At 47.2% G+C, this 26,163-nt stretch overlaps 1 protein-coding gene across 2 annotated transcripts in view; it reads right to left on the bottom strand.

Moving 5' to 3' along the window:
* LOC132391988 (V-type proton ATPase subunit B-like) overlaps positions 1-22,821 on the bottom strand; it is a 90,210-nt gene extending 67,389 nt beyond the window's left edge. The window contains exons 1-2 of one of the 2 annotated variants that reach the window (XM_059965853.1): positions 22,538-22,821; positions 75-130 (exon numbers count right to left, since the gene is read on the bottom strand). In XM_059965853.1, coding sequence (XP_059821836.1) covers positions 75-130; positions 22,538-22,634 — 153 coding nt within the window. In that variant the 5' untranslated portion in view covers positions 22,635-22,821. The remainder of the gene's footprint in view (positions 1-74; positions 131-22,537) is intronic. The other variant, XM_059965852.1, reaches the window with a different exon arrangement.
* Positions 22,822-26,163: the final 3,342 nt, after the last annotated feature.

Below are 26,163 nucleotides of genomic sequence, written 5' to 3'. Positions count from 1 at the left end.
ACCGCTCGCTCTTCCACAGACACAGTCATACTCTCACACACACACACTCACTCATTCATACTCTCTCTCTCTACCTTCACATTGTCCAGAACCACCAGTGGTCCGTTCACAGCCGAGATGGTCCGGTAGGCTGTGAGGAAGAACAGGAAGGGTGATTTTATTTAACATAATAAACTTTATTCATAATTAAAATATATTTACAAGAATAAACTGTGCAAAATATTTTCATTCTTTCACACACAACCAAAGAAACAACCCATGTGCAAAACACAAAAAACTGTGCAAGTACAAAATGAGAGAAGAAATAAACAAATAAAATAAAACAAATGAATAAGCAATTAATATTGAGAACAGGAGTTGCAGAGTCGGTAGGACTGTTGCCACTCATGAGGCTCATTGGGGTTGTAACTACCACAATAATTGAGAGGCTTCCTCCCTCAGCCTGGTCTCTCAATCTCCAGTAACAGAAAAACCCTACACTCTGGGGAACACAACGAGTGGGAGGGGAAGGGGGAGAAGAGGGGGAGAGAGGAAGGGGTTAGAAGGGGAAAGAAGGGGAGAAGGGGGAGAGGTAGAAGGAGGAAGGATAGAGGGAGAAAGGGAGTGAGGGAGAAAGGGAGTGAGGGAGATAAGGGTAGAAGGAGAGAGGGAAATAGGGAGCGATGAAGAGAAGGGTAGAGGAAGGGAGGGAAAGAGGGAGCGAGGGAGAGAAGGTAGAGGGAGGGAGGGAAAGAAGGAGGGAGAAAAGGAGGGAGCGAGGGAGAGAAGGGTAGAGGGAGGGAGGGAAAGAGGGAGCGAGGGAGAGAAGGTAGAGGGAGGGAGGGAAAGAGGGAGCGAGGGAGAGAAGGTAGAGGGAGGGAGGGAAAGAGGGAGGGAGAGAAGGAGGGAGCGAGGGAGAGAAGGTAGAGGGAGCGAGGGAGAGAAGGTAGAGGGAGAGGTTACACCCTGCGCTGAGCTGCCAGTTTAAAGGCCATCGAAAGTGACAGGCACACCCACCGAATCTGTAAAGGTCGTGAACCGACCCAGCAGCCCGCCTCAGCCTGGGCCCCTTTGACAGCACACATCTGTGCGGCTCCCTGGCGGGACGCCAGCCTCTCTAACGATCTCAAAGCTCTGCTGAGAGCTGTGGGGCTGCCCTGCGCACACCCGGGTCTCATTAGCACTTTAAACACTCTGCGTTGTGTTACTGCAGTCAGGGAACACCAGGCTAGGGCCGGTAACACCCAGAGAAACCAAAACCATGCAGCTGTCTCCTGTAAATCAGAGAACGATATTTAGAACACAGAAGACCACAGCACAATGCAGGCTCTTCGGTGCCACCTGGTAACCTTCTCCAAGATCAAGCTAGCCCCTCCCTCCCACACAGTCCTCCATTTTTCTTTCACCAATGCATCTATCTAAAAGTCTGTTAAATACCCTTCATGCATATGCTTCCACCACCCCTGGCAAGGTGTTTCACACACCCACAACTCTCTGTGTAAAAAACCTCTGATACTCCCCCCCCTTCCTTCAATCGCCTTAAAATTATGCCCCCTCTTGGATTACCATTTCCACACTGGGAAAAAGTCTCTGGCTGTCCACTAGATCTATTCTCCTTTTCATCTTGTACACCTCTATCAAGTCACTTCTCATCCTCCTTCACTCCATATAGTAAAGTCCTAGCTCACTCAACCCCTGCATCCTCGCTAAAGCTTCTACATCCTTAGATTCATTGAGTCACAGATAAGGACAGCACAGAAACAGGCCCTTCGGCCTATCTAGTCCATGCTGAAATCATTTAAACTGCCTGCACCCATTGACCTGCACCAGGACCATACTCCTACCCCCCCCATGCATGTACCTGTCCAAACATCAGTTAAACATTGAAATCGAGCTTGCATGTAACACTTGCATTGGCAGCTCATTCCACTCTCTCACGACCTTCTGAGTGAAGACATTTCGCCTCATGTTCCCCTGAAACATTTCACCTTTCACCCTTAACCCATGACCTCTGGTTGCAGTTGCACCCAACCTCAGAAGGTAAAGCCTACTTGCATTTACTCTATCTATACCCCTCATAACTTTGTACACCTCTATCAAATCTCCTCTCAATCATCTGCGTTTGGAAAGAATATAGTCCTAACCTATTCAATCTTTCCTTATAATTCAAATCCTCCACCCGGGAATATCCTTGAATATTTTATCTGAACTCTTTCAAACTTGTGTACATCTTTCCTGTAGGTAGGTGATCAAAACTGCACACAGTTCTCCAAATCACTCAGGCCTCACCAATGTTTTATACAGCTTCAACAGAACATCCCAACTTCTGTACTCAGTACAGTGATTTGTGAAGGCCAATGTGCCAAAAGCTTTCTTTATAATCTTAAAAGACCATAAGACATAGGAATAGAATTAGGCCATTCAGCCCATCGAGTCTGCTCTGCCATTCCATCATGGCTGATCCCAGATCCTACTCAACCCCATACACCTGCCTTCTCACCAAAACCTTTGATGGCCTGACCAATAAGGAAACTAACAATTTTTGCTTTAAATATACCCACAGTCTCAGCCTCCACCTGAGTCTGTGGCAGAGCATTTCACAGATTCACTACTCTCTGGCTAAAAATATTCTTCCTTATCTCTGTCCTAAAGCTTCAACCCTCAGTTTTAAGGTTGTGCCCTCTGCACATCCACCCTATCTAGTACTTTCAACAGTGGGTGGGTTTCAATGAGATTCCTCCACATCCTAAATTCCAGTGAGATGTCAAACATTCTACATATGTTAACCCATTCATTCCTGGAATCTTCCTCGTGAATCTCTTCTGGACTCTCTCCAATGACACATCCTTTCTGCAATACAGGGCTCAAAACTGTTGACAATACTCCAAGTGCAGCCTGACTATTGTCTTATAAAGCCTCAGCATTATCCCCTTGTTTTTATATTCTATTCCTCTTGAAATAAATGCCAGCATTACATTTGCCTTCATTACCACAGACTCAACCTGTAAATTACCTTCTAAGAGTCTTGCACAATGACTCCTAAGTCCCTCTGCATCTCTGATGTTTGAACCTTCTCCCCATTTAGATAACAGTCTGCAGTATTGTTCCTTTTACCAAAATTCATTATTGTACATTTCCCAACACTGTATTCCATCTGCCATTTTTTGCCCATTTTCCAATTCGTCTAAGTTCTTCTGCAATCACATTGCTTCCTCAGAACTTCCTACCCCTCCACTTATCCTTGTAATATCCACAAACTTTACCACAAAGCCGTCAACTGCATTATCCAATCATGGCCAAACAAAGTGAAAAGTAGTAGCCCCAATACTGACCCCTGAGGAACACCACTAGTCACTGGCAGCCAACCAGAAAAGACCCCCTTTGTTCCCACTCACTGCCTCCTGCCTGTCAGCCATTCCTCTATCCATGCCAGTAACTTTCCTGTAACACCATAGGATTTCATCTTGTTAAGCAGCCTCAAGTGTGGCACCCACCTTGTCAAAAGTCTTCTGAAAATCCAAGTAAATGACATTCACTGCCTCTGCTTTGTCCACCCTGCTTGTAACTTCCTCAAAGAACTCTAACAGATTTGTCAGGCAAGATTTCCCTTCACAGAAACCATGCTGACTTTGACTTATTTTATCATTAGTCTCCCAAGTACCCCGAAACCTCATCCTTAATAATGGATTCTAACATTTCCCAACCATGAGGTTGGGCTAACTGGTCTAACATTTCCTTTCTTTTGCCTTCCTCCCTTCTTAAAAGACAGAGTGACATTTGTAATCTTCCAGTCCTCCGGGACCATGCCAGAATTCTTGAAAGATCATGACCAACACATCTGTTATCTCTTCAGCAGCCTCTCTCAGGACTCTGGTATGTAGTCCATCTGGTCCAGGTGACTTATCCACCTTAAGATCTTTCAGTTTGCCTAGCACTTTTTCCTTTGTAATAGCAATGACTCTCACTCCTGCTCCCTGACACTCATGGACCTCTGGCACACTGCTAGTGCCTTCCACAGTGAAGACAGATGCAAAGCACCCATTAGGTTCATCTGCCATTTCTTTGTCCCCCATTACCACCTCACCAGCATCATTTTCCAGCTGTTTAGTATCAACTCTCATCGCTCTTTTACTCTTTATATAACTGAAAAAACTTTTGGTATCCTGCTTTATACTATTGGCTAGCTTGCCCTCATATTTCATCTTTTCCCATCTGATGGCTTTTTTAGTTGCCTTTCGTTGGATTTTAAAAGTTTCCCAAACATCCAACTTCCCACTCACTTTTGCGAGTTATATGCCTGTTCCTGGGCTTTTATGAAGTCCCCAACTTCCTCTGTCAGCCATGGTTACTTACCTCTGCCATTTGAGAATTTCTTCCTCTGTGGGACATATCTATCCTACACCCTGTGAACTATTCCCAGAAACTTCAGCCATCTCTGCTCTGCCGTCATCCCCACCAGTATCCTCCTCCAATCCACCTGGGCAAGCTCCTCTCTCATGGCTCTGTAATTCCCTTTATTCCATTGTGATACTGATACATGTGACTTCTGCTTCTCCCTCTCAAACTGCAGTATGAATTCAATCATATTATGATCACTGCCTACTTTTCATTAAGCTCCCTAATAAGATCTTGATTATTGCACAACACCCAATCTGAGATAGTCTTTCCCTGCTCTAAAAATTCATCTCATAAGCATTCAACAAATTCCCTCCCTTGTGATCTGACACCAGCCTGATTTTTCCAATCCCTTGCATATTGAAGTCCCCCCATTACAATTATGTCATTACCCTTATCACATGCCTTTTCCAGCTCCCTTTGCAACCTCAACCCCACATCTTGGTTACTATATGATTCCCATATGATTTTTTTTACCCTTGCAGTTTCTGAACTCCACCCCCAAAGATTTGACATTCTCTGACACCTCTTTCTAAAGATGTAATTCCATCTCTTACCAACAGAGCCGCACCACCGCCCATGCCTTCCTGCCTGTCCTTTCAATACGAAGTACATCCTTTGATATTAAGCTCTGAACTATGACCTTTCACCCCTGATTCAGAGATGCCCGCAATGTTATACTCCAATTGCACCAGGAGTTCATCCACCTTATTCCAAATATTTTGAACCCACCGGTGAAGCCACTTGCGACATACTATGTACCTATGTTCCCAGATCCCTCTGGTCAGTGCCCTACTGTTCACAGTGTAAGCCCTTCCCTGGATGGTCCTACTGAAATGTAACACCTCACACTTGTCAGCATTAAATTCCATCTGCCATTTTTCAGGCCGTTTTTCCAGCTGATGCAGATCCCTCTGCAAGCCATGGTAGCCTTCCTCACTGTCCACTGCACTCCCAACTCAGGTGTCACCCGCAAATCTGCTGATTCATATCACCCAGATCACTGATATAGATGATAAACAACGAAGGACCCAGCACCGATACCTGCAGCAAACCACTACTCACAGGCCTCCAGTCAGAGAAACAACCATCTACTACCACTCTCCGGCTTCTCCCACAAAGCCAATGTCCAATCCAATTTAATACCTCATCATGACTGCCAAATGACTGAACCTTCTTGACCACATCCCATGTGGGGCCTTGTCAAATGCCTTGCTAAAGTTAACAGACAATAGACAATAGGTGCAGGAGTAGGCCCTTCGGCCCTTTGAGCCAGCACCGCCATTCAATGTGATCATGGCTAATCATCCACAAACAGTAACTCATTTTCAACATAATTGTATAAGGGCTAAGAGTGTTGTAAAAACAAGTCTGAAGGCTTTGTGTGTCAATGCGAGGAGCATTCATAACAAGGTGGATGAATTGAATGTGCAGATAGTTATTAATGAATATGATATATTTGGGATCACAGAGACATGGCTCCAGGGTAACCAAGGATGGGAGCTCAACATCCAGGGATATTCAATATTCAGGAGGGTTAGACAGGAAAGAAAAGGAGGTGGGGTAGCATTGCTGGTTAGAGAGGAGATTAACGCAATAGAAAGGAAGGACATTAGCCTGGAGGATGTGGAATCGATATGGGTAGAGCCGTGTAACACTAAGGGGCAGAAAACACTGGTGGGAGTTGTGTACAGGCCACCTAACAGTAGTAGTGAGGTTGGAGGTGGCATTAAACAGGAAATTAGAAATGCGTGCAATAAAGGAACAGTAGTTATAATGGGTGACTTCAATCTACATATAGATTGGGTGAACCAAATTGGTAAGGGTGCTGAGGAAGCGGATTTCTTGGAATGTATGTGGGATGGTTTTCTGAACCAACATGTCGAGGAACCAACTAGAGAGCAGGTCATTCTAGATTGGGTATTGAGCAATGAGGAAGGGTTAGTTAGCAATCTTGTCGTGTGAGGCCCCTTGGGTAAGAGTGACCATAATATGGTGGAATTCTTCATTAAGATGGAGAGTGACATAGTTAATTCAGAAACAAAGGTTCTGAACTTAAAGAAGGGTAACTTTGAAGGTATGAGACGTGAATTAGTTAAGATAGACTGGCAAATGATACTTAAAGGATTGACGGTGGATATGCAATAGCAAGCATTTAAAGATTGCATGGATGAACTACAATAATTGTTCATCCCAGTTTGGCAAAAGAATAAACCAGGGAAGGTAGAGCACCCTTGGCTGACAAGGGAAATTAGGGATAGTATCAAGTCCAAAGAAGAAACATATAAATTAGGAAAAAAAAAGTGGCACACCTGAGGACTGGGAGAAATTCAGAGTCCAGCAGAGGAGGACAAAGGGCTTAATTAGGAAAGGGAAAAAAGATTATGAGAGAAAGCTGGCAGGGAACATAAAAACTGACTGTAAAAGCTTTTATAGATACGTGAAAAGAAAAAGATTGGTCAAGACAAATGTATACAGTCAGAAACAGGTGAATTGATCATAGGGAACAAAGACACGGCAGACCAATTGAATAACTACTTTGGTTCTGTCTTCACTAAGGAGGACATAAATAATCTTCCGGGAATAGTAAGGGACCGAGGATCTAGTGAGATGGAGGAACTGAGGGAAATACATGTTAGTAGGGAAGTGGTGTTAGGTAAATGGAAGGGATTAAAGACAGATAAATCCCCAGGGCCAGATGGTCTGCATCCCAGAGTGCTTAAGAAAGTAGCCCAAGAAATAGTGAATGCATTAGTGATAACTTTTCAGAACTCCTTAGATTCTGGATTAGTTCCTGAGGATTGGAGGGTGGCTAATGTAACCCCACTTTTTAAAAAAGGAGGGAGAGAGAAACCGGGGAATTATAGCCTGGTTAGTCTGACATCGGTGGTGGGGAAAGGTTATCAAAGATGTGATAACAGCACATTTGGAAAGAGGTGAAATCATCGGACAAAGTCAGCATGGATTTGTGAAAGGAAAATCATGTCTGACGAATCTTATAGAATTTTTTGAAGATGTAACTAGTAGAGTGGATAGGGGAGAACCAGTGGATGTGGTATATTTAGATTTTCAAAAGGCTTTTGACAAGGTCCCACACAGGAGATTATTGTGCAAACTTAAAGCACACAGAATTGGGGATATGGTATTGACGTGGATCAAGAATTGGTTGGCAGACAGGAAGCAAAGAGTGGGAGTAAACGGGACCTTTTCAGACTGGCAGCTAGTGACTAGTGGGGCACCACAAGGCTCAGTGCTGGGACCCCAGTTGTTTACAATATATATTAATGATTTAGACGAGGGAATTAAATGCAGCATCTCCAAGTTTGCGGATGACACGAAGCTGGGCGGCGGTGTTAGCTGTGAGGAGGATGCTAAGAGGTGACTTGGATAGGTTAAGTGAGTGGGCAAATTCATGGCAGATGCAATTTAATGTGGATAAATGTGAGGTTATCCACTTTGGTTGCAAGAACAGGAAAACAGATTATTATTTGAACGGTGGCCGATTAGGGAAAGGGGAGATGCAACGAGACCTGGGTGTCATTGTACACCAGTCATTGAAGGTGGGCATGCAGGTATAGCAGGCAGTGAAAAAGGCAAATGGTATGTTGGCATTCATAGCAAAAGGATTTGAGTACAGGAGCAGGGAGGTTCTACTGCAGTTGTACAAGGCCTTGGTACAAGGCACCTAGAATATTGTGTGCAGTTTTGGTACCCTAATCTGAGAAAAGACATTCTTGCCATAGAGGGAGTACAGAGAAGGTTCACCAGATTGATTCCTGGGATGGCAGGACTTTCATATGAAGAAAGACTGGATCGACTAGGCTTATACTCACTGGAATTTAGAAGATTGAGGGGGGATCTTATTGAAACATATAAAATTCTAAAGGGATTGGACAGGCTAGATGCAGGAAGATTGTTTCTGATGTTGGGGAAGTCCAGAATGAGGGGTCACAGTTTAAGGATAAAGGGGAAGCCTTTTAGGACCGAGATAAGGAAAAACTTCTTCACACAGAGAGTGGTGAATCTGTGGAATTTTCTGCCACAGGAAACAGTTGAGGCCGGTTCATTGGCTATATTTAAGAGGAAGTTAGATATGGCCCTTGTAGCTAAAGGGGTCAGGGGGTATGGAGAGAAAGCAGGTACAGGGTTCTGAGTTGGATGATCAGCCATGATCATACTGAATGGCGGTGCAGGCTCGAAGGACTGAATGGCCTACTCCTGCACCTATTTTCTATGTTTCTATGTTTCCTGCCTTCTCCCCATATCCCTTGACTCCGCCATCTTTAAGAGCTCTATCTAACTCTTTCTTGAAAGCATCCAGAGAATTGTCCTCCACTGCCTTCTGAGGCAGAGCATTCCATAGATCCACAATACTCTGGGTGAAAAAGTTTTTCCTCAACTCTGTTCTAAATGGCCTACCCCTTATTCTTAAACTGTGGCCTCTGGTTCTGGACTCCCCCATCCATGTAGACAACATTCACTGCCTTGCCTTTATCCACTTTCCTGGTAACTTCCTTGAAAATCTCTATAAAGTTGGTTAGACATGACCTACTATGCAGAAAGCCATGCGGACTATCCCTAATCAGTCCATGTCTATCCAAGTACCTCGGTATATATCTGGTCCCTTAGAGTATCTTCCCACAGCTGATGTCAGGCTTGCTGGCCTACAATATCCTGGTCCATGCTTAGAGCCTTTCATAAACAGCAAAACAACATTGGCTATCCTCCAGTTCTCTGGTACCTCTCCTGTTGGTAAGGATGTTTTAAATTTCTCTGCCAGGGTTCCAGGAATTCCTTCCTATACTGAGGTGACCAGACTGAACACAATATTTCAAGTCATAAACAAGAGAAAATCTGCAGATGCTGGAAATCCGAGCAACACACACGAAGTGCTGGAGGATCTCAGCAGGCCAGGCAGCATCTGTGAAAAAAAAGTACATTTGACGTTTCGGGACGAAACCCTTCCGCAGAACTGGAGAAAAAAAGCTGAGGAGTAGATTTGAAAGGCGAGGGGAGGGGAGAGAGAAACACCAGGCGATAGGTGAAACTTGGAGGAGGAGGGATGAAGTTGATTGGTGAAAGAGACAGAAGGCCATGGAAGAAAGAAGAAAGGGGGGGAGGAGCACTGGAGGGAGGCTATGGGTGGGCAAGGAGATAGCATGAGAAAGGGACAAGGGGATGGGAAATGGTGAAGTGGGGGTGGAGGCATTACTGGAAGTTGGAGAAATCAATGTTCATGACACCTTAAACCCACATGGAATATAAGGTGTTGTTCCTCCATCCTAAGTGTGGCCTTATCCCGACAGTGGAGGAGGCCCTGGATGGGCATATTGAAATGGGAATGGGAAGTGGAATTTAAATAGGTGGCCACTGGAAGATCCCGCTTGTTCTGGCGGACAATATTCCAAGTGTGGTCTAACCAGGGTTTTATAGAGCTACAACATTACACTGCAGCTTTTGAACTCAATTCCCCAACTAGTGAAGGCCAATGCATCATACGCCTTCTTAATCATCCTATCAACTTGATGGCAACTTTGAGGGATACACTCAAGAGCACAGCCATGTTCAGCCCATCACAAGATCCTGCCAGTCCTGACCCACAGTCTCCCAAAGAGCCTCCCCAATCTTCTCAGGAAAATCCAGGTAGTTCCTGTCTCTCTCGCAGGCAGTGAGTTTCGGAGGGTCACCACTTTCTGAACGTTTCCCTCACCCTGCTGGAGGAGGTGACTGGGGCAGGTTCTAGAACAATGTTTAAGAGGATCTATCACTAGGAACCCTTACCGTCTGGAACATGCTTGGGGTGAGGGTGGGGAGGAAGGGGACAAGAATGATTCTTCCCCTCCACCATCAGATTTCTGAATCATTGAACACCACCCCTCAGTATTCGTGTTTGACACGATGTACTTATTTAGCAATTGATAATAATTTTGTAACTTTGCACCGTACCACCCCTTTCAACCATTGAAACCAAACCACTTGATCACTTTGCACTGAAGTAGACTTCGCTACTTTGTGATTTGTAAACATTATGTTTCATTTCTGTTCTCCTTGTGAATGTAGTTTCTCTGATGCTCTATGCCTGTGATGCTGCTGCAAGTTATTTTTCCCTCAGACCTGTGCTCACACGGACTTGTGCAGACAATAAACCTGAATTCAGTTTTGACTTTGACTCCTGGCCCTGAACTCCTGCCATTGGAAGTACCCCCGACATCGAGACTCTCCCCTGGGGCATGAAGTTTATTGCTTAAAGGCAGCAACACACAATAATTACTATAAGTTAAAATAAGAATATACACTCTATATATAAATATATAAAATAATGCAAAAGGGAGCAAAATGGTGAGGTCATGTTCATGGGTTCAAGGACAGTTCAGATATCTGATGGGGTGGGGAGGGGGAGGAAGCTGTTCCTGAATCATTGAGTGTCAGGCTCCTGTACCTCCTTCCTGATGGTAGTAATGAGGAGAGGGCATGTCCTGGGTGAAGGGGGTCCTTAATGATGATGTTCCCTCTAACGTGAGTGAGTATGCACAAACGTCTTTGGCTACTAGAACACAAAGGAATTAAAACTGTGCATGAAAGGTTGTCACCCTCCACCTCATTGCAGCGATCGAACACGGTTCTGAGCGGACGGTGTTGACAATGTTGACTTTGTGATGATTTGTCTGCAGATTTTAGAACTGGCTTGTTCATGCTGTTTTTACTGATGAAATTATTCGGTGTGCATGTTGTCACTTGGCAAAAAATTGCACAGCACAAGATGTTTGGGCACAAATGAGAGGGAACACTGCTTAGTGAGGGATCATGGGTATGATCTTCTTCCAGCAACATCATAGTGGTTGCCACAACATTGTCCCTAACTGCGCTACGAGTTAGGGACATGGAATAACATAAATAACATAAACTTCCATGTTATTCCATACACTGTGTGCATTCAAACGTAACACTGTCAGTCCTGTATTCCTAACTCATTTTGATTTTACCACCCATGTTACACTTCACATCATCCCACTGACTACAATTTCACCCTGTCACCTGCCTGTCCTTCCTCACAGTCCCACTACAAACTGCATCGACTTGTATACCATCTGCCCCCTCCTCCAGTTCCCACCCCCCTGCCAATTTAGTTTAAACCCTCCCCAACAACTCTAACAATCAGAAACAAAATCAGGGTTAATAGCACCGGCATATGTTGTGAAATGAGTTGTTTTTGTGGCAGCAGTACAATGTGGTGAGGAAGTGTTCGTGGGTTCATTGTCCATTCAGAAATCTGATGGCGAAGGGGAAGAAGCTGTTCTCGAATCATTGAGTGTGTGCCTTCAGGCTTCTGTACCTCCCCCTTGACGTTAGCACTGAGGAGAGGGCATTTATTCATTATTTACTTGGTGATACAGGGGGAGGGGGAGAGGGATAGAAGGTGACACAGACAGGTGAGGATTGGCCTTGAGCAGAGCTGGCAGAGGCTGGTTGGGCCAATCGGCCGTTTCATGATGCCCACTCCCCCGGGCTTCCCGTGGGGTCTGCGGGCGGATCAGCAAGTGGGCCATCCTGTGCCATTGCAGGTGTGAGCCCACTCGCTCTGGGACAGCTTCTAATTAGTAGCATTGTGTGAGACCCCCTGCCGGGCCTTTCAGGCTCAACGGTCAGTTCCAATCGGGAATCTCGGCCCCTGACACGTTGGACAATGCTCGCAGCTTCTTGTCGAGGAGGGGTGGGGGTGGCGAGGTGCAAGGGGAGGGGAGCGAGGCTTGTTGGTTCTGATTAAACAAGACAGAAAGCTACAAGACTGAGCCTTGCACTTTGACCTCCGACAACACATAGCCAAGGCCTGTCCAGGAACAGTTCAGGCACATGCCAGACTCCAGATTTCAGAGACAGTTTTATTTATCACATGTACATGAATACTTACAGTGAAATGCATCGTTAGTATTAGCAACCAGTCAACCTTTGGGTGTGCTGGGGGGGGGGGGGGGCCACAAGTGTTGTCACACATTCTGGCACCAACACAACTAGTCCACAACATTTAACAGAACAACAAAAAACAAGTCAACAGCAAAACGTGCTACTTTCACCACCTCTGGCAACATATTCCATGCACACACCACTCTCTGCCTAAAAAACCTACCTCTGACATCTCCCCAATCACCTTAAAATTATGCCATCTCGTTTTAGCCATTTCTGCCCTGGGAAAATGCCTCTGGTTATCTATTCAACCTATGCCTCATCATCTGGTAAATCTCTGTCAAGTCACCTTTCATCCTCCTTCTCTCCAAAGAGAAAAGCCCTAGCTCACTCAACCTATCCTCACAATCCATGCTCTCCAATCCAGGCAGCATGCTGATAAATCTTCTCTGCACCCTCTCTAAAGTTCTCACATCCTTCCTATAATGAGGTGACTAGAACTGAACACAATACGCCAAGTGTGGTCCACCCAACGTCTTACAAAGCTGAAACGTTACCTCATGGCTCTTGAACTCAATCTCCCAACTAATGAAGCCCAGCACACCAAAACACCTTCTTAACCACCCTAGCAACCTGCGCAGCAACTTTGTGGGATTGATGGATGTGAACCTCAAGATCCCTGCTCAGAATCCTTGGCCCACTTCCTTAGATGACTTGGATCTTTCGAAAACCTTCCTCATTCTCCACTACCCCAGCAATCATCACAACCTCATTAAGCACATCATTAGAATCACTGACAAAAATAACAACAGTGAGCCCAGCACACAACCGGTCACAGCCTCCAATCACAGGAAACAATCCTCCACCACCACCCTCGCCCACTAAGCAGAAGTTCAATGTAAGTTCATTATCAACATACATAAAGTTGTATCCTATTGGCTGGTTCACCCTGGAACCCTGATTAACCACCCAAACCATTCAATACTTTGGGTCATTTGCTTTGAGGTTTATATTGTCTTCTTCGTGAGCATCACCCCCATCACCGCTAATGGGCAAAGTCTGCTGACTGCAGCTTGTCAGGGTCCTCTGCCCTGGGCCAAGATTTCACTTGGATGATAGAAGGACGTTCAGCTCTGTGGCTCCCATGGACTGTGGCTTTCACCACACAACTTCATTCATCCTCTAGGTGAACATCCTTCCTCTCCCAGGGACAGAAGGTCTTTCGAGCTTCTGTGGGCTTTTCTGTAGCTTTGGATTTTTATGGGATGGGGTTGCTAGCCTCATGCCCAACCCTGCTCCTGTCCCAGCTGGGCTTGGGACCTATCCATGTGGAGGTAAGTTTATTTTGTGGTTTGGTTTATCTTGGGTTGGTCTCAGGTCCCTGCTGTCCGGGGATGCACTTTAATTCAGGGTGAACATTGAGTTCTCCAACCCAGTAATTTGATCCCCCTCTACTTTTCTATTCCCATTCTGGCTCCTCTCTCAACTGTCCTCCTCCTCCTTCCCTTGCTCTTATGGTCCACCCTGGTCTCCTGTCTTCTTCAGCCCTGTACCTCTTCCACCCATCACCTTTCAGCTTCACACCTCATCCCTCTCCCCATCTTCCCCACCTACCATCCTCCTCACCTGGTCTCACCTGTCACCTGCCAACCTGTACTCCTTCCCCTCCCCCACCTTCTTATTTTGGCTTCTTCTCTCTTCCTTTCCAGTCCTGTTGAAGGGTCTGGTCCAAAATGTTAACTACAAACGTTCGTATATTATTACTTTTATTACTATTTTTTGTAACTAGGTTTTTTTGCGATCATAATTATATCGCTGTGTGTGACAATTGGTTCTGTGTTTTATACCTTGACCCCAGGGGAATGCTGTTCGGTTTGGCTGTACTCATGTGTGTGTGGTTGAGTGACAATTAAACTAGAATTAAACTTGAACTTTAATTCACTAAACTTGTTTATTCCTCTCCATTGATGCCGCCTGCCCTGCTGAGCTCCTCCAGCATTCAGTGTGTGTAACTTTAACTGGGGATTGAGTTTTACAGCTGACGTGTGTGTTTTGGAAATATTAGCATGGGATTCTGGCTTTGTTTATTGGTGAAGCTTCATTTTTGATCTTTTCTTTCTTTTGGATCGTTCTTTCAATTAGATGTTTGCTTTACTTGGGGCAGCATGGTCACATTGTCATCAGCATAACTCTGTTACAGCTCCAGTGACTGGGGTTCAATCCCCACCGCTGTCTGTAAGGAGTCTGGATGTTCTCCCCGAGACCATGTGGGTTTCCTCCAGGCACTCTGGTTTCCTCCCATATTTCAAAGATGTACGGGTTAGGGTTAGTCAGCTGGAGGAATGCTATGTTGGTGCCAGAATAGAAGGACATTCCTTTAGAAGAGCTGAGGAGGAATTTCTTTAGCCAGTGGGTGGTGGGTCTGTGGAATTTGTTGCTACAGACAGCTGTGGAGACCAAGTCTTTGGGTATGCTTAATGTAGCAGTTGATAGGTTTGTGATTAGCAAGGGCATCAAAGGTTATAGTGAGAAGGCAGGAAGTTGTTGAGAGGGATAATAAACCAGTCCTGATGGAATGGTAGGGCATACTCAAAGGGCTGAATTTATGAGTTCTGCTCTCGTGTCTTATGGTGTTACGGAAGTGTAACGACACTCGCAGGCTTTAGTTGCACTTCAGCCTCGTCCGCCTGATATATAGGCATCCAGTACCCCAGTATGGGGTGGGGTGGGGAGGGCCAGGTCACGGGGGAATTACTTGTGGGCTTGCCTGGCCAAAATGGCCATTCATGGGTCCAGGTGGTGGGCAATCAAGGACCCTGCCTGGACCAACTTCCGGCCCCTTTTCCGGGGATAGTTTTATGTCTTTGGAGAGGGAGCATACAGTCACCATGGGTACAGTGGGAGATTTCCAGGACCAGAGGCCCCCCTTCCCAGGGAGATGACTGTTTTATATGCAGTAATAATCTTATTTTAATTTGAATTTATTCACTGTCTTGTAAATACTTGATGTTTGTATTTTGTGTATTTTGGTGTAAATAAACATTTTTATAAGAAAACACTTACAGGTTGCCCAACACAACCCTTGCAAACAACACATTTCACTGTAGGTTTCCATAAACACGTGACAAATAAAACAAATCTTTATTTTGTTTCGATGGTGAGATTCAGTCATTTCCAGGGTTAAATTTACACAGGCACCCAGTTTACTTTTCTGTGTTTTATTTGGAGCTTTTTTTAGCATGGTAGCTTAAATTCCAGCTTATTTTAAAGTAATTTATTCTGGGGATGGTTATTTTGGGGAAGGTTTATTTTTAATGGTCAATAAAGCAATGGATTGCTTTATTCTGGGGTTTAGATAATTTTGCAGTGAATTTATTTTGGAGCCAGATTAGTCTGAGATTCTGTTTAGTTTGGTTGTCAGTTTGTGTCATTTGGGGTCAGAGTCATAGAGCAATACATCACAAATACAGGCCCTTCAGCCCATCTAGCCCCTGCTGACTATAGTGCCCATCAGCCAGTCCCGGTGTCCTATGCCCCACCTCCCCCCAAGACCCTCCCCTCCATGTATCTGTCCAAGTGTTACTTAAATGATACTACTGTATCTGCCTCAACCACTTCCTCTGGCAGCTCGTTCTATAAACTCACTGTTTTTGTGAGGAAAATTTACCCCTCTGATTTGTTGTAAATCTTTCACCTCTCACTCTAATTTCATACTTGCAGTTTTGGGCAAAAGACTGTTACAGTCCATCTTAACAACGCATATTCTAATTTTAAATACTTTTATAAGTTTCCTGTATTCCAAGGAGTAAGTTCCTAGCCTGGTCAACATCTGCCAGAACTCAGACCCTCAACACCCTCAAATCTTTTCACTCTCTTTCCAATTTAACCACATCTCTACCATAACAGAGTGAGCAAGACTGTGCACAGTACTCAAAGTGTGGCCTCACCAACAATTGCAACGCAATGAACCAAGTCCTTTACTCAATGCCCAGACTGCTGAAGGCCAGCGTACTGCCCTGTCTACCTGCGACACGGCTTTCAATCAACGATGCCGGCGATTGGGGCTGAGGTGGGAAAGAAAGGATCAGTCATGATTAAATGGCAGAGCAGACGTGACGGGCCGATTGGCCTCATTCTGTTTCTTTGGTCTTAATTCCTCGGTCCCTCTGTTCTGTTACACTCCTGAGGCACTACCACTCAACTGGGACTGGCCTGTTAAGAGCCAGCAAAGAACCGGAATGGGCCAGACTGTGTTGTAATATGAAGTAATTCTCAGACTAAATTGTCACATCCTCGGACTGTGTTGGTCGTTAACGCAATATGACACATTTCACTGCATGTTTCGATGTACATACGACAAATAAAGCCAATCATTTCTTTACTTGTTATTAGAATCAGAATCAGGTTTATTATCAATGGCATGTGTTGTGAAATTTGTTAACTTTGTGGCAGCCGTTCAATGCAGTACTGAATTACAGGATGTTATTTCCAATCCAATCCACACAGATTGTGGTCTTCCGGTCAGGAAGTCAAGGATCCAGTTGCAGAGGTAGGTACAGAGGCCCAGGTTGTGTTGTTGTTCAATCAGGACTGTAGGAAGGTGGTATTAAATGTAAACAGCAGCCTCTGAACTCCAGTCACTCCGTGACTAAGGCCAGTGAACCAAATGCCTTCTTCACCACTGATAACTGATCATCTGGGGGCTCAGGCCTCTTCGGGCTGATCTATCTTGGTTTCTTTGATTGGGGGGAAAGTGTTTATTGTGTTCAGTTATTTTGGGCTGTTTTACAATGATGAGCATGTTATTTCAGAGGGTCAGTTACTTTCAGGGAACTGCTCAAGTTCGCAGAGTTTTTTTTGGGATTGGTTTGTTTTAGGAAGGTAATCAAAAAGCAAAACTGAAATAAGACTGTGAGATATAGGAGCAGAATTAGGCCATTCGGCCTGCTCATGGCTCACTTACTAACCTTCTCAACTTCATCCTTCTGCCTTCTCCCCGAAACCTTTGACACCCTGACTAATAAGAAGCATCCACAGAGACGTGAGAAGCAATTTAGCAGTGAGGGTATGGGGAAAAACTCAAAAATTCAAAATGTAGGTAGCCAGTGATAGAGCAATGGAAATTGGGGAAAGCTGAACAGTTACAGGGTTAGAAAACGCCGGAACCCAATAGGTCTCTATAAAATAAATACAGATGAACAATTTGGCATGGACTGGATGGGCCAAAGGACCTGCTTCTGTGCTGTAGTGTTCTCCGTACGTTCTCTCAGTGACTTTCCTCCGGGTGATCTACTTTCCTTCCACATTCCAAAGATGTACGAGTTAGCAAGTTGATTAGTCACATGGGTGTAATCGGGTAGCACGAAGTTATTGGGCCAGAGGGCCTATTGTCCTGCTGAATATCATTGTGATCTTTCTTGTAAAAATGGTTACATTTATGTTTTTCTTGTGAAATGTCCTCATTGTGTCTCAGTACCTCTCTCTGTAACTGTATCTTGGACTACCTGACAGAAAGGCCACAGCAAGTCCATATTGGCAGCAACCTCTCTAGCTGCATCAAGCTGAGCAACAGTGCCCGGGCTGCATGTTCAGCTCGCTGCTGATGCACGTCAGTACTGCTAGATCCAGTTGAAACCGAACCATCAACTTCACTGATGACACAACAGTGCTTGGCCACATCAACAACAATAATAAGACAGCGTACACGAAAAGGTCGAGCGGCTGGTACAACGGTGCAAGTACAACAACTTGTGTCTCAACGTGGACAAGACCAGGGAGATGATTGTGGACTTTAGGAAGGTGCAGGCTGACCGTTCCTCACGGAACATACACAGTTCCTCTGCGGAGAGAGTTAGCAGCATCAAGTTTCTGGGAGTGCACTTAATGGATGATCTCAGCTGGTCGCTGAACATCAAGAAGCCACAACAGCGTCTTCGTTTGAGATGAACAGGGCTCCCCACACACTCCTACCCCACCCATTCTAACAATTTCTTTACAGGAGCACTATTGAGAGTGACCTGCATCACCAGCTGGTACGGAAATTGCAAGGAATCTGACCCCAGGTCCCTACAAAGGACTGTGAGGACACCTGAGAGGATCATCAGGGTCTCTCTTCCACCATCTGAGATATTTATCAGGAGCTCTCTGCATGCGGGGCCCTTAGCATTGCCAGTGATCCCTCCCATCCGACCAACAATCTCGTTGACTGCCAACCATCAGGCTGGAGGTACCAAAGCAGCAAGATAGAACTGTTCAGATGGGAAACAGGCTGTGAGACGACTGATCTCCCTGCCATCACCCAGTCTCATCACGTTTGAAGTGTTAGTAACATCCTGCTTACCTTTTAACTTGTGTCATAAATACACATTATTCTTTAATTTATTTCTGGTGATATTACTTTATGCGTTGTGTGTGAGTTATATGTATTGTGCTGTGCACCTTGATCCAGAGGAACACTGTTTCGTTTGCCAGTATTCGTGCATACGGTTGAATGACAATAAACAGAACTTGAATATTGCTTATCTGATCCTCCGTGCCTGTGATGCTACAAGTAAGTCTTTTATTGCACTTGTACACACATGTACTTGTGCATATGGGGAGGGTCCAGGGGAGGCTCAGAAATGAAAGGGTTAACGTATGAGGAGTGTTGATGACTCTGCGCCTGCACTCTCTGGAGTTCAGGAAAATAAGGTGGAACCTCATTGAAACCCATTGAATAATGAAAGGCCTAGACAGACAGAACATGGAGAGGATATTTCCTATGGTGAGTGAGTCAAAGACCAGAGGTCACAGCCTCAGAATTGAGGGACTGTCCATTAGGAACAGAGATAAGGAGGAATTTATTTAGCCAGAAGGTGGTGAATCTGTGGAATTAATTGCCACAGACACTTGTGGAGGCTAAGTCATTGGGTATATTTAAAGTGGAGGTTGATAAATTCTTGATTAGTCAGGGTATGGAAGATTACAGGGAGGAGGCTGGAGAATGGGGTTGGGAGGGATAATAAACCAGCCATGATGGATTGACCTAATGGGCCAAGTGGCCCAGTTCTGCCCCTACATCTTATGATCTGATGGCCTGACAATAAAATTGACCCTAGCTGACTGGCTGATGAAAGCTTGCAACACAGAACTGTGGGAGGTGTGTGAAATCAGGGCTGTGGACTGTGAGTGGGGCTTCAGTTTATTTTGATATCAGCTTTCACAGTTTATTTTGTGGTCCATTTATTTCAGTGTTCAGATTGTTTTTCTGTGTTTGGATTTGATTTATTTCGGGCTTTGGGTTGCGATTCCATTTGGGGTTTGGGATTCAGTTTGATTTCAGGGATGAGGTTATTCTGAGGTTCTTTTCATTTGTAGGCTCAACTGCACGGGAGGACTGTGAGTAGTTTTGGCCCCCTATCTAAGGAAAGATGTGCTGGCATTGGAGAGGGTCCAGAGGTGGTTTATGAGAATGATCCCAGGAATGAAAGGGTTAATTTATGAGGCACGTTCGATGGCTTTGGGCCTGTACTCACTGAAGTTTAGAAGAATGTGGGAGGACCTCATTGAAGCCTCTCGAATGTTGAAAGGCCTCAAAAGACTGGATATGCAGACAATGTTTCCTACACTGGGAGGTCCAGGACCAGAAAACACAACTCAGACTAGAGCAGGGGTTCCCAGTCTGGGATCTAGAGACCCCTTACTTAATGATATAAAAAAGGTTGGGAATCCCTGTACTTGAGGGCAGTCACTTTAGAACAGAGATGAGGAGGGATTTCTGCAGTCAGAAGGTGTTTAATTTGTGGACTCATTGCCAGAGGTATCTCTGGAACCCACGTCACTGGGTATATTTAAAGCACAGGCTGATAGGTTCTTGATTAGTCAAAGGTAACGGGGAGAAGACAGAAGAATGGGGTTGAGAGGGATAATAAATCAGCCATGATGGTATAGTAGATCAGAGTTGATGGGCTGAGTGGCTTAATTCTGCTCCTATGTCTTATGGTCTATGCCACCAGCAGTTTTATTATCATCCACAAACTTACTAAAGCCTTGTCTGTCCATTCACATCCAAAATATAAGCTACAAGCAACAAAGGTCCCTGGTTCACCACCATGGACGTTCATTTACCTGGGGGGGGGGGATTGATTTCTGCTGGGATTGGTATATCTTGGGGTTCAGTCCATTTTGTGGAATTTATTCTCTGAGTTCAATGTCTTTAAAATTGTACGGTATGTTGGTATGGCAGATAGCGTAATGCTTTACAGAGCCAGCGACCAGGGTTCAGATCCACTGCTGTCTGCAAGGAGTACGCACACTCTCCCCGTGTCCGCGTGTATTTCCTCCGGGTGCTCTGGTTTCCTCACACGTTTGGAAGGATTAGGATTAGAAAGTTGTGGGCATGCTATATCAGCTTTGGAAACATGCAACACTTGCAGACGCCTTCCAGCACATCCTCGGACTCTGTTGGTCGTTGACAAAAACAAGGCATTTCACTCCATTTCTCAATGTACAAATAAAGCTAATCTTTGAATCACTAGGCTGTGGTCGGCACTGACTCTTCCGATCTTGCCCTGTATTTTAAACGACAAGACATGGGTGCAGAATTGGACTATATAGCCCATTGAATAAGGACACTCTTCAATGACTACAGATCATCCCTCAAAACTCATCACTAAGCTCCAAGACTTGATCTGCGATACCTACCTATGCAAGTGGATCCTTGATTTCCTTGTAGAACCCAGTCAGTTCCGATAGTCAACATCTCCTCCATCTGCAGAGGTGCAGCACAAGGCTGTGTGCTTAACCCCGTGCCCTACTCACTTTACATTCATAACTGTGAGGCAAAGCACAGTTCCAGAGCCATATTCAAGCTTGCTGATGCACCTCTCTCATCGGCCGAATCACAAAGAAGGCACAAAAATATCTCTTCCTTTGAAGTTTGTGTAGATTCCACATATCTCAAAATTTCATGAAAATTTCTATTGATGCACAACGGAAAGTTTCCTAACTAGTTGCATCAAAGCCTGACGTGGAAACACCAATGCCCATGAGTGGAAAAGACTACAGAAAGTAATGGATACAGCCCAGTCCATCACGGGCAAAGCCCTCCCCACCACTGAGCACATTTACAAGGAGCGCTCCCATAAGAAAGCAGCATCCATCATCAGGGAAACCCCACCACCCAGGCCGTGCTCTCCTCTTGCTGTTGCCATCAGGAAGGGGGGACAGGAGCCTCAGGACCCTCATCACCAAGTTCAGGAATAGTTATTACCCTTCAACCATCAGGCTCCTGAACCAATGTGGACGACTTCACTCACGCCAACACTGAACTGATTCCATGGCCTATAGACTGCAAGGATTCCACAACTCGGGCTCTCAGTACTGCCTTACGTTTTATTTGCACACTGCCTCATTCTGCACATCGGTTGTCAGTCTTTGTTTATATAGAGATTTTTCATAAAATGAATCTCAAGCTAATAGATGGTAAGATATACATTCATACTTTGATAATAAATTTACTTTTATCGGTTTGGTGACCGCAAGAAATGGCAGAGTTGCGAGCACAGCTCAACACGTCACAGAAACCATCCTCTCCTCTGCCTACACTTCTCACTGTCTCAGAAAAGCAGTTCATGTTATCAGTTTACCCACTCACCCGGACATCCCCTCTTCCGCTCCCCCACCCCCATTAGGTAGATACCACCAGACTCAAGGACCCATTCTACTATTGGCTGATCCCCATTATGATAAAACAGACTCTTGACCTCACAATCTACTTTGTTATGGCCTTACATCGTATTGTTTACCTGCACTGATCGTTCTCTGTGACTGTTACACTTCATTCTGTTACCGTTTTATCTTGTTCTACCTCAATGCACTGTGTAAAGATCTGATCTGTATGAACAGCTTACAAAATATGAATTTCACTGCATCTCAGTGCATGTATCAATAATAAACCAATTTATCAATTTACACCCTCTCCCCATCAGCCCAATATCCTGTAACACTTTAACCGGACTCCGCCGCCACGCCCTCTCCCCTCTCCCCATGACACTATAACGCACTCGGTCAACTTTCCCTGGTGTTAGATCCCCCGCCCCGTCTGTGCTTGGTGCCTATGTTATAGTGCTGGTCCCCACCCTCACCACTCCGTCTCTGTGCCCCGTCCATGCCCTGTGTTCAGAGTGGGACCCCACCCTCTCCCCTCCCTCCACACTCCGTGTTGAGTTGGACTCTCTCTCTCTCTCTCCTCTCCACCTCTCTCTGTTGCCCGGGTACTTACTGAGGCGAGGCTGGCAGATGTAGTCCCGACTGACGGCGCAAACGTGTTCCCGGACTGCGGCCAACTCGCTGGCCCTAACCTCCACCATGGTGGACATGTTGCCCCTTCCCCCGGGAGAGAGCCCTGTGCTCCGGGACCGCTTCTCCCCGCAGCCACTCTGTTCTCCGCACGCTTTCCCCTGCCGCCGCCCGGGAGAACTCGCCTGTTTACAGTCAGCACTCGAGCGGAGACAGTAAACTTTGACCGTGATCTGGCCAGGGACGACCGCATTCCTCCAGCCTGGAGGTCAGACAAGGTGGAGGGAGCCGGAGTGTCTGAATCCGACATCGCCCCTCCCCGTCCTCCGTTAGAGAGCGTGAGAACATGAACAGGAGCCATTCGGCCCGTCAAGTCTGGCCCGCCATTCCATTATGGCTGATTCATCATCTCTGTGAAACCTACTCTCCTGATTTCCTCCCATCACCCTGACTAATCAAGAACTTATCAACCTCCGCTTGAAGTAGACCCAATGACCTGGCCTCCACAGCCGTTGCGGCAATGAATTCCACAGATTCACCGAGCCCGGCTAACAAAATTCCTCCTCATCTCTGTTCTAATGGGTCTGAGGCTATGCCATCCCCGCTATGGGAAACATCCTCTCCCTGACTTTATCCAGGCCTTTCAATATTCGATAGATTTCAGTGAGATCTCCCCCACCCCATCATTTTTCTAAACTTCAGCGAGTACAGGCCCGGAACCTTTAAACGGCCCTCAAATGTTAACCCTTTCATTCCTGGAATTATTCTCGTGAACCCCCTCTGGATCCTCACCAATGTCAGCACATCACAGTACTCCAAGTGACCAAAGCTGTATAAAGACCCCGTTCCTTTCTCGGACTCCCCACCAAACCCGGGTGACAGCTGGAGGGAGTGTGAAAGCCCAGCCAAAACCCAGAATCGTGGACATCAGCCCTTCAGCCCAACTGGTTCATGTCCACCACAGCATTGGGTTTACAATACTGCAGACCCTCACCTCCCCGTCCCTCTGCAAACGACAGACAGAGTCGATTGTTACTGACTCTGAGATTGGGCAGAGCTCAAAGCTTCCCCTCCACCCCTCCCCATCTCTGTAATCCCCTCTGCCCCACGCGCTTCCCTGTCTCCCAATCCTCTCCAACCCCTCCAACCCCTCCCCATCTCTGTAATCCCCTCTGCCCCTACGCGCTTCCCTGTCTCCCAATCCCCTCCAACCCCTCCAACCCCTCCCCATCTCTGTAATCCCTTCTGCCCCTACACGCTTCCCTGTCTCCCAATCCCCTCCAACCGCTCCAACCCCTCCCCATCTCTGTAATCCCTTCTGCCCCTACACGCTTCCCTGTCTCCCAATCCCCTCCAACCCCTCCACCCCTCCCCATCTCTGTAATCCCCTCTGCCCCTACGCGCTTCCCTGTCTCCCAATCCCCTCCAACCCCTCCACCCCTCCCCATCTCTGTAATCCCCTCTGCCCCTACGCGCTTCCCTGTCTCCCAATCCCCTCCAAACCCTCCACCCCTCCCCATCTCTGTAATCCCCTTTGCCCCTACGCGCTTCCCTGTCTCCCAATCCCCTCCAGCCCCTACACCCCTCCCCATCTCTGTAATCCCCTCTGCCCCTACGCGCTTCCCTGTCTCCCAATCCCCTCCAGCCCCTACACCCCTCCCCATCTCTGTAATCCCCTCTGCCCCTACGCGCTTCCCTGTCTCCCAATCCCCTCCAGCCCCTACACCCCTCCCCATCTCTGTAATCCCCTCTGCCCCTACGCGCTTCCCTGTCTCCCAATCCCCTCCAGCCCCTACACCCCTCCCCATCTCTGTAATCCCCTCTGCCCCTACGCGCTTCCCTGTCTCCCAATCCCCTCCAACCCCTCCACCCCTCCCCATCTCTGTAATCCCCTCTGCCCCTACGCGCTTCCCTGTCTCCCAATCCCCTCCAACCCCTCCACCCCTCCCCATCTCTGTCCCCTCTGCCCCTACGCGCATCCCTGTCTCCCAATCCCCTCCACCCCTCCACCCCTCCCCGTCTCTGTAATCCCCTCTGCCCCTATGCGCTTCCCTGTCTCCCAATCCCCTCCACCCCTCCACCCCTCCCCGTCTCTGTAATCCCCTCTGCCCCTACGCGCTTCCCTGTCTCCCAATCCCCTCCAACCCCTCCACCCCTCCCCATCTCTGTAATCCCCTCTGCCCCTACATGCTTCCCTGTCTCCCAATCCCCTCCAGCCCCTCCACCCCTCCCCATCTCTGTAATCCCCTTTGCCCCTACGCGCTTCCCTGTCTCCCAATCCCCTCCAGCCCCTACACCCCTCCCCATCTCTGTAATCCCCTCTGCCCCTACGCGCTTCCCTGTCTCCCAATCCCCTCCAGCCCCTACACCCCTCCCCATCTCTGTAATCCCCTCTGCCCCTATGCGCTTCCCTGTCTCCCAATCCCCTCCAGCCCCTACACCCCTCCCCATCTCTGTAATCCCCTCTGCCCCTACGCGCTTCCCTGTCTCCCAATCCCCTCCAACCCCTCCACCCCTCCCCATCTCTGTAATCCCCTCTGCCCCACGCGCTTCCCTGTCTCCCAATCCCCTCCAACCCCTCCACCCCTCCCCATCTCTGTAATCCCCTCTGCCCCTACGCGCTTCCCTGTCTCCCAATCCCCTCCAACCCCTCCACCCCTCCCCATCTCTGTCCCCTCTGCCCCTACGCGCATCCCTGTCTCCCAATCCCCTCCACCCCTCCACCCCTCCCCGTCTCTGTAATCCCCTCTGCCCCTATGCGCTTCCCTGTCTCCCAATCCCCTCCACCCCTCCACCCCTCCCCGTCTCTGTAATCCCCTCTGCCCCTACGCGCTTCCCTGTCTCCCAATCCCCTCCAACCCCTCCACCCCTCCCCATCTCTGTAATCCCCTCTGCCCCTACGTGCTTCCCTGTCTCCCAAACCCCTCCAACCCCTCCACCCCTCCCCATCTCTGTAATCCCCTCTGCCCCTATGCGCTTCCCTGTCTCCCAATCCCCTCCAGCCCCTACACCCTTCCCTCTCTATAATACCCTCTGGTCCCTACACCCTCCCTCTCTATAATACCCTCTGGTCCCTACACCCTTCCCTCTCTATAATACCCTCTGGTCCCTACGCCCTCCCTCTCTATAATACCCTCTGGTCCCTACACCCTCCCTCTCTATAATACCCTCTGGTCCCTTCACCCTCCCTCTCCATAAACCCCTCCCTCTCTATAATACCCTCTGGTCCCTACACTCTTCCCTGTCCCCGTAATCCCCTCCAGCCCCAACACCCCTTCCTGTCTCCGTGATACCCTCCCACCCTAACTCTGTAAATCTCTCTGGCCACTAGAGGATGGCTGGGACCCTAATCCTAGGAACGTTGACCCTCCTGGAGGTGGCCTTGACCCTGTGTTCCAATTGAAAGCAGGGAAGGAAGCCCACTTCTATCAAACAGTTTGCCCCTCCCCAATTCCCTACACCCCTCACTGACTCTGGCGAGGGTCCAGGGAGGCCGGTTGCTTGGGAGAGTTCAGGAAGTGGGGTGAGGGATATGTGGGGAGTGACAAGCTACAGGAGAGCGTCCTGAGGCTCCATCGCGCAGGGTTGCACGAGGCTGCAGAGGCTTGT

The sequence above is a fragment of the Hypanus sabinus genome, chromosome 3, assembly GCF_030144855.1.
Source record: "Hypanus sabinus isolate sHypSab1 chromosome 3, sHypSab1.hap1, whole genome shotgun sequence".
Lineage (NCBI taxonomy): Eukaryota > Metazoa > Chordata > Chondrichthyes > Myliobatiformes > Dasyatidae > Hypanus > Hypanus sabinus.
The sequence above is the reverse complement of the archived record's forward strand: the minus strand, read 5'-3'. Positions and strand labels throughout refer to the sequence as shown.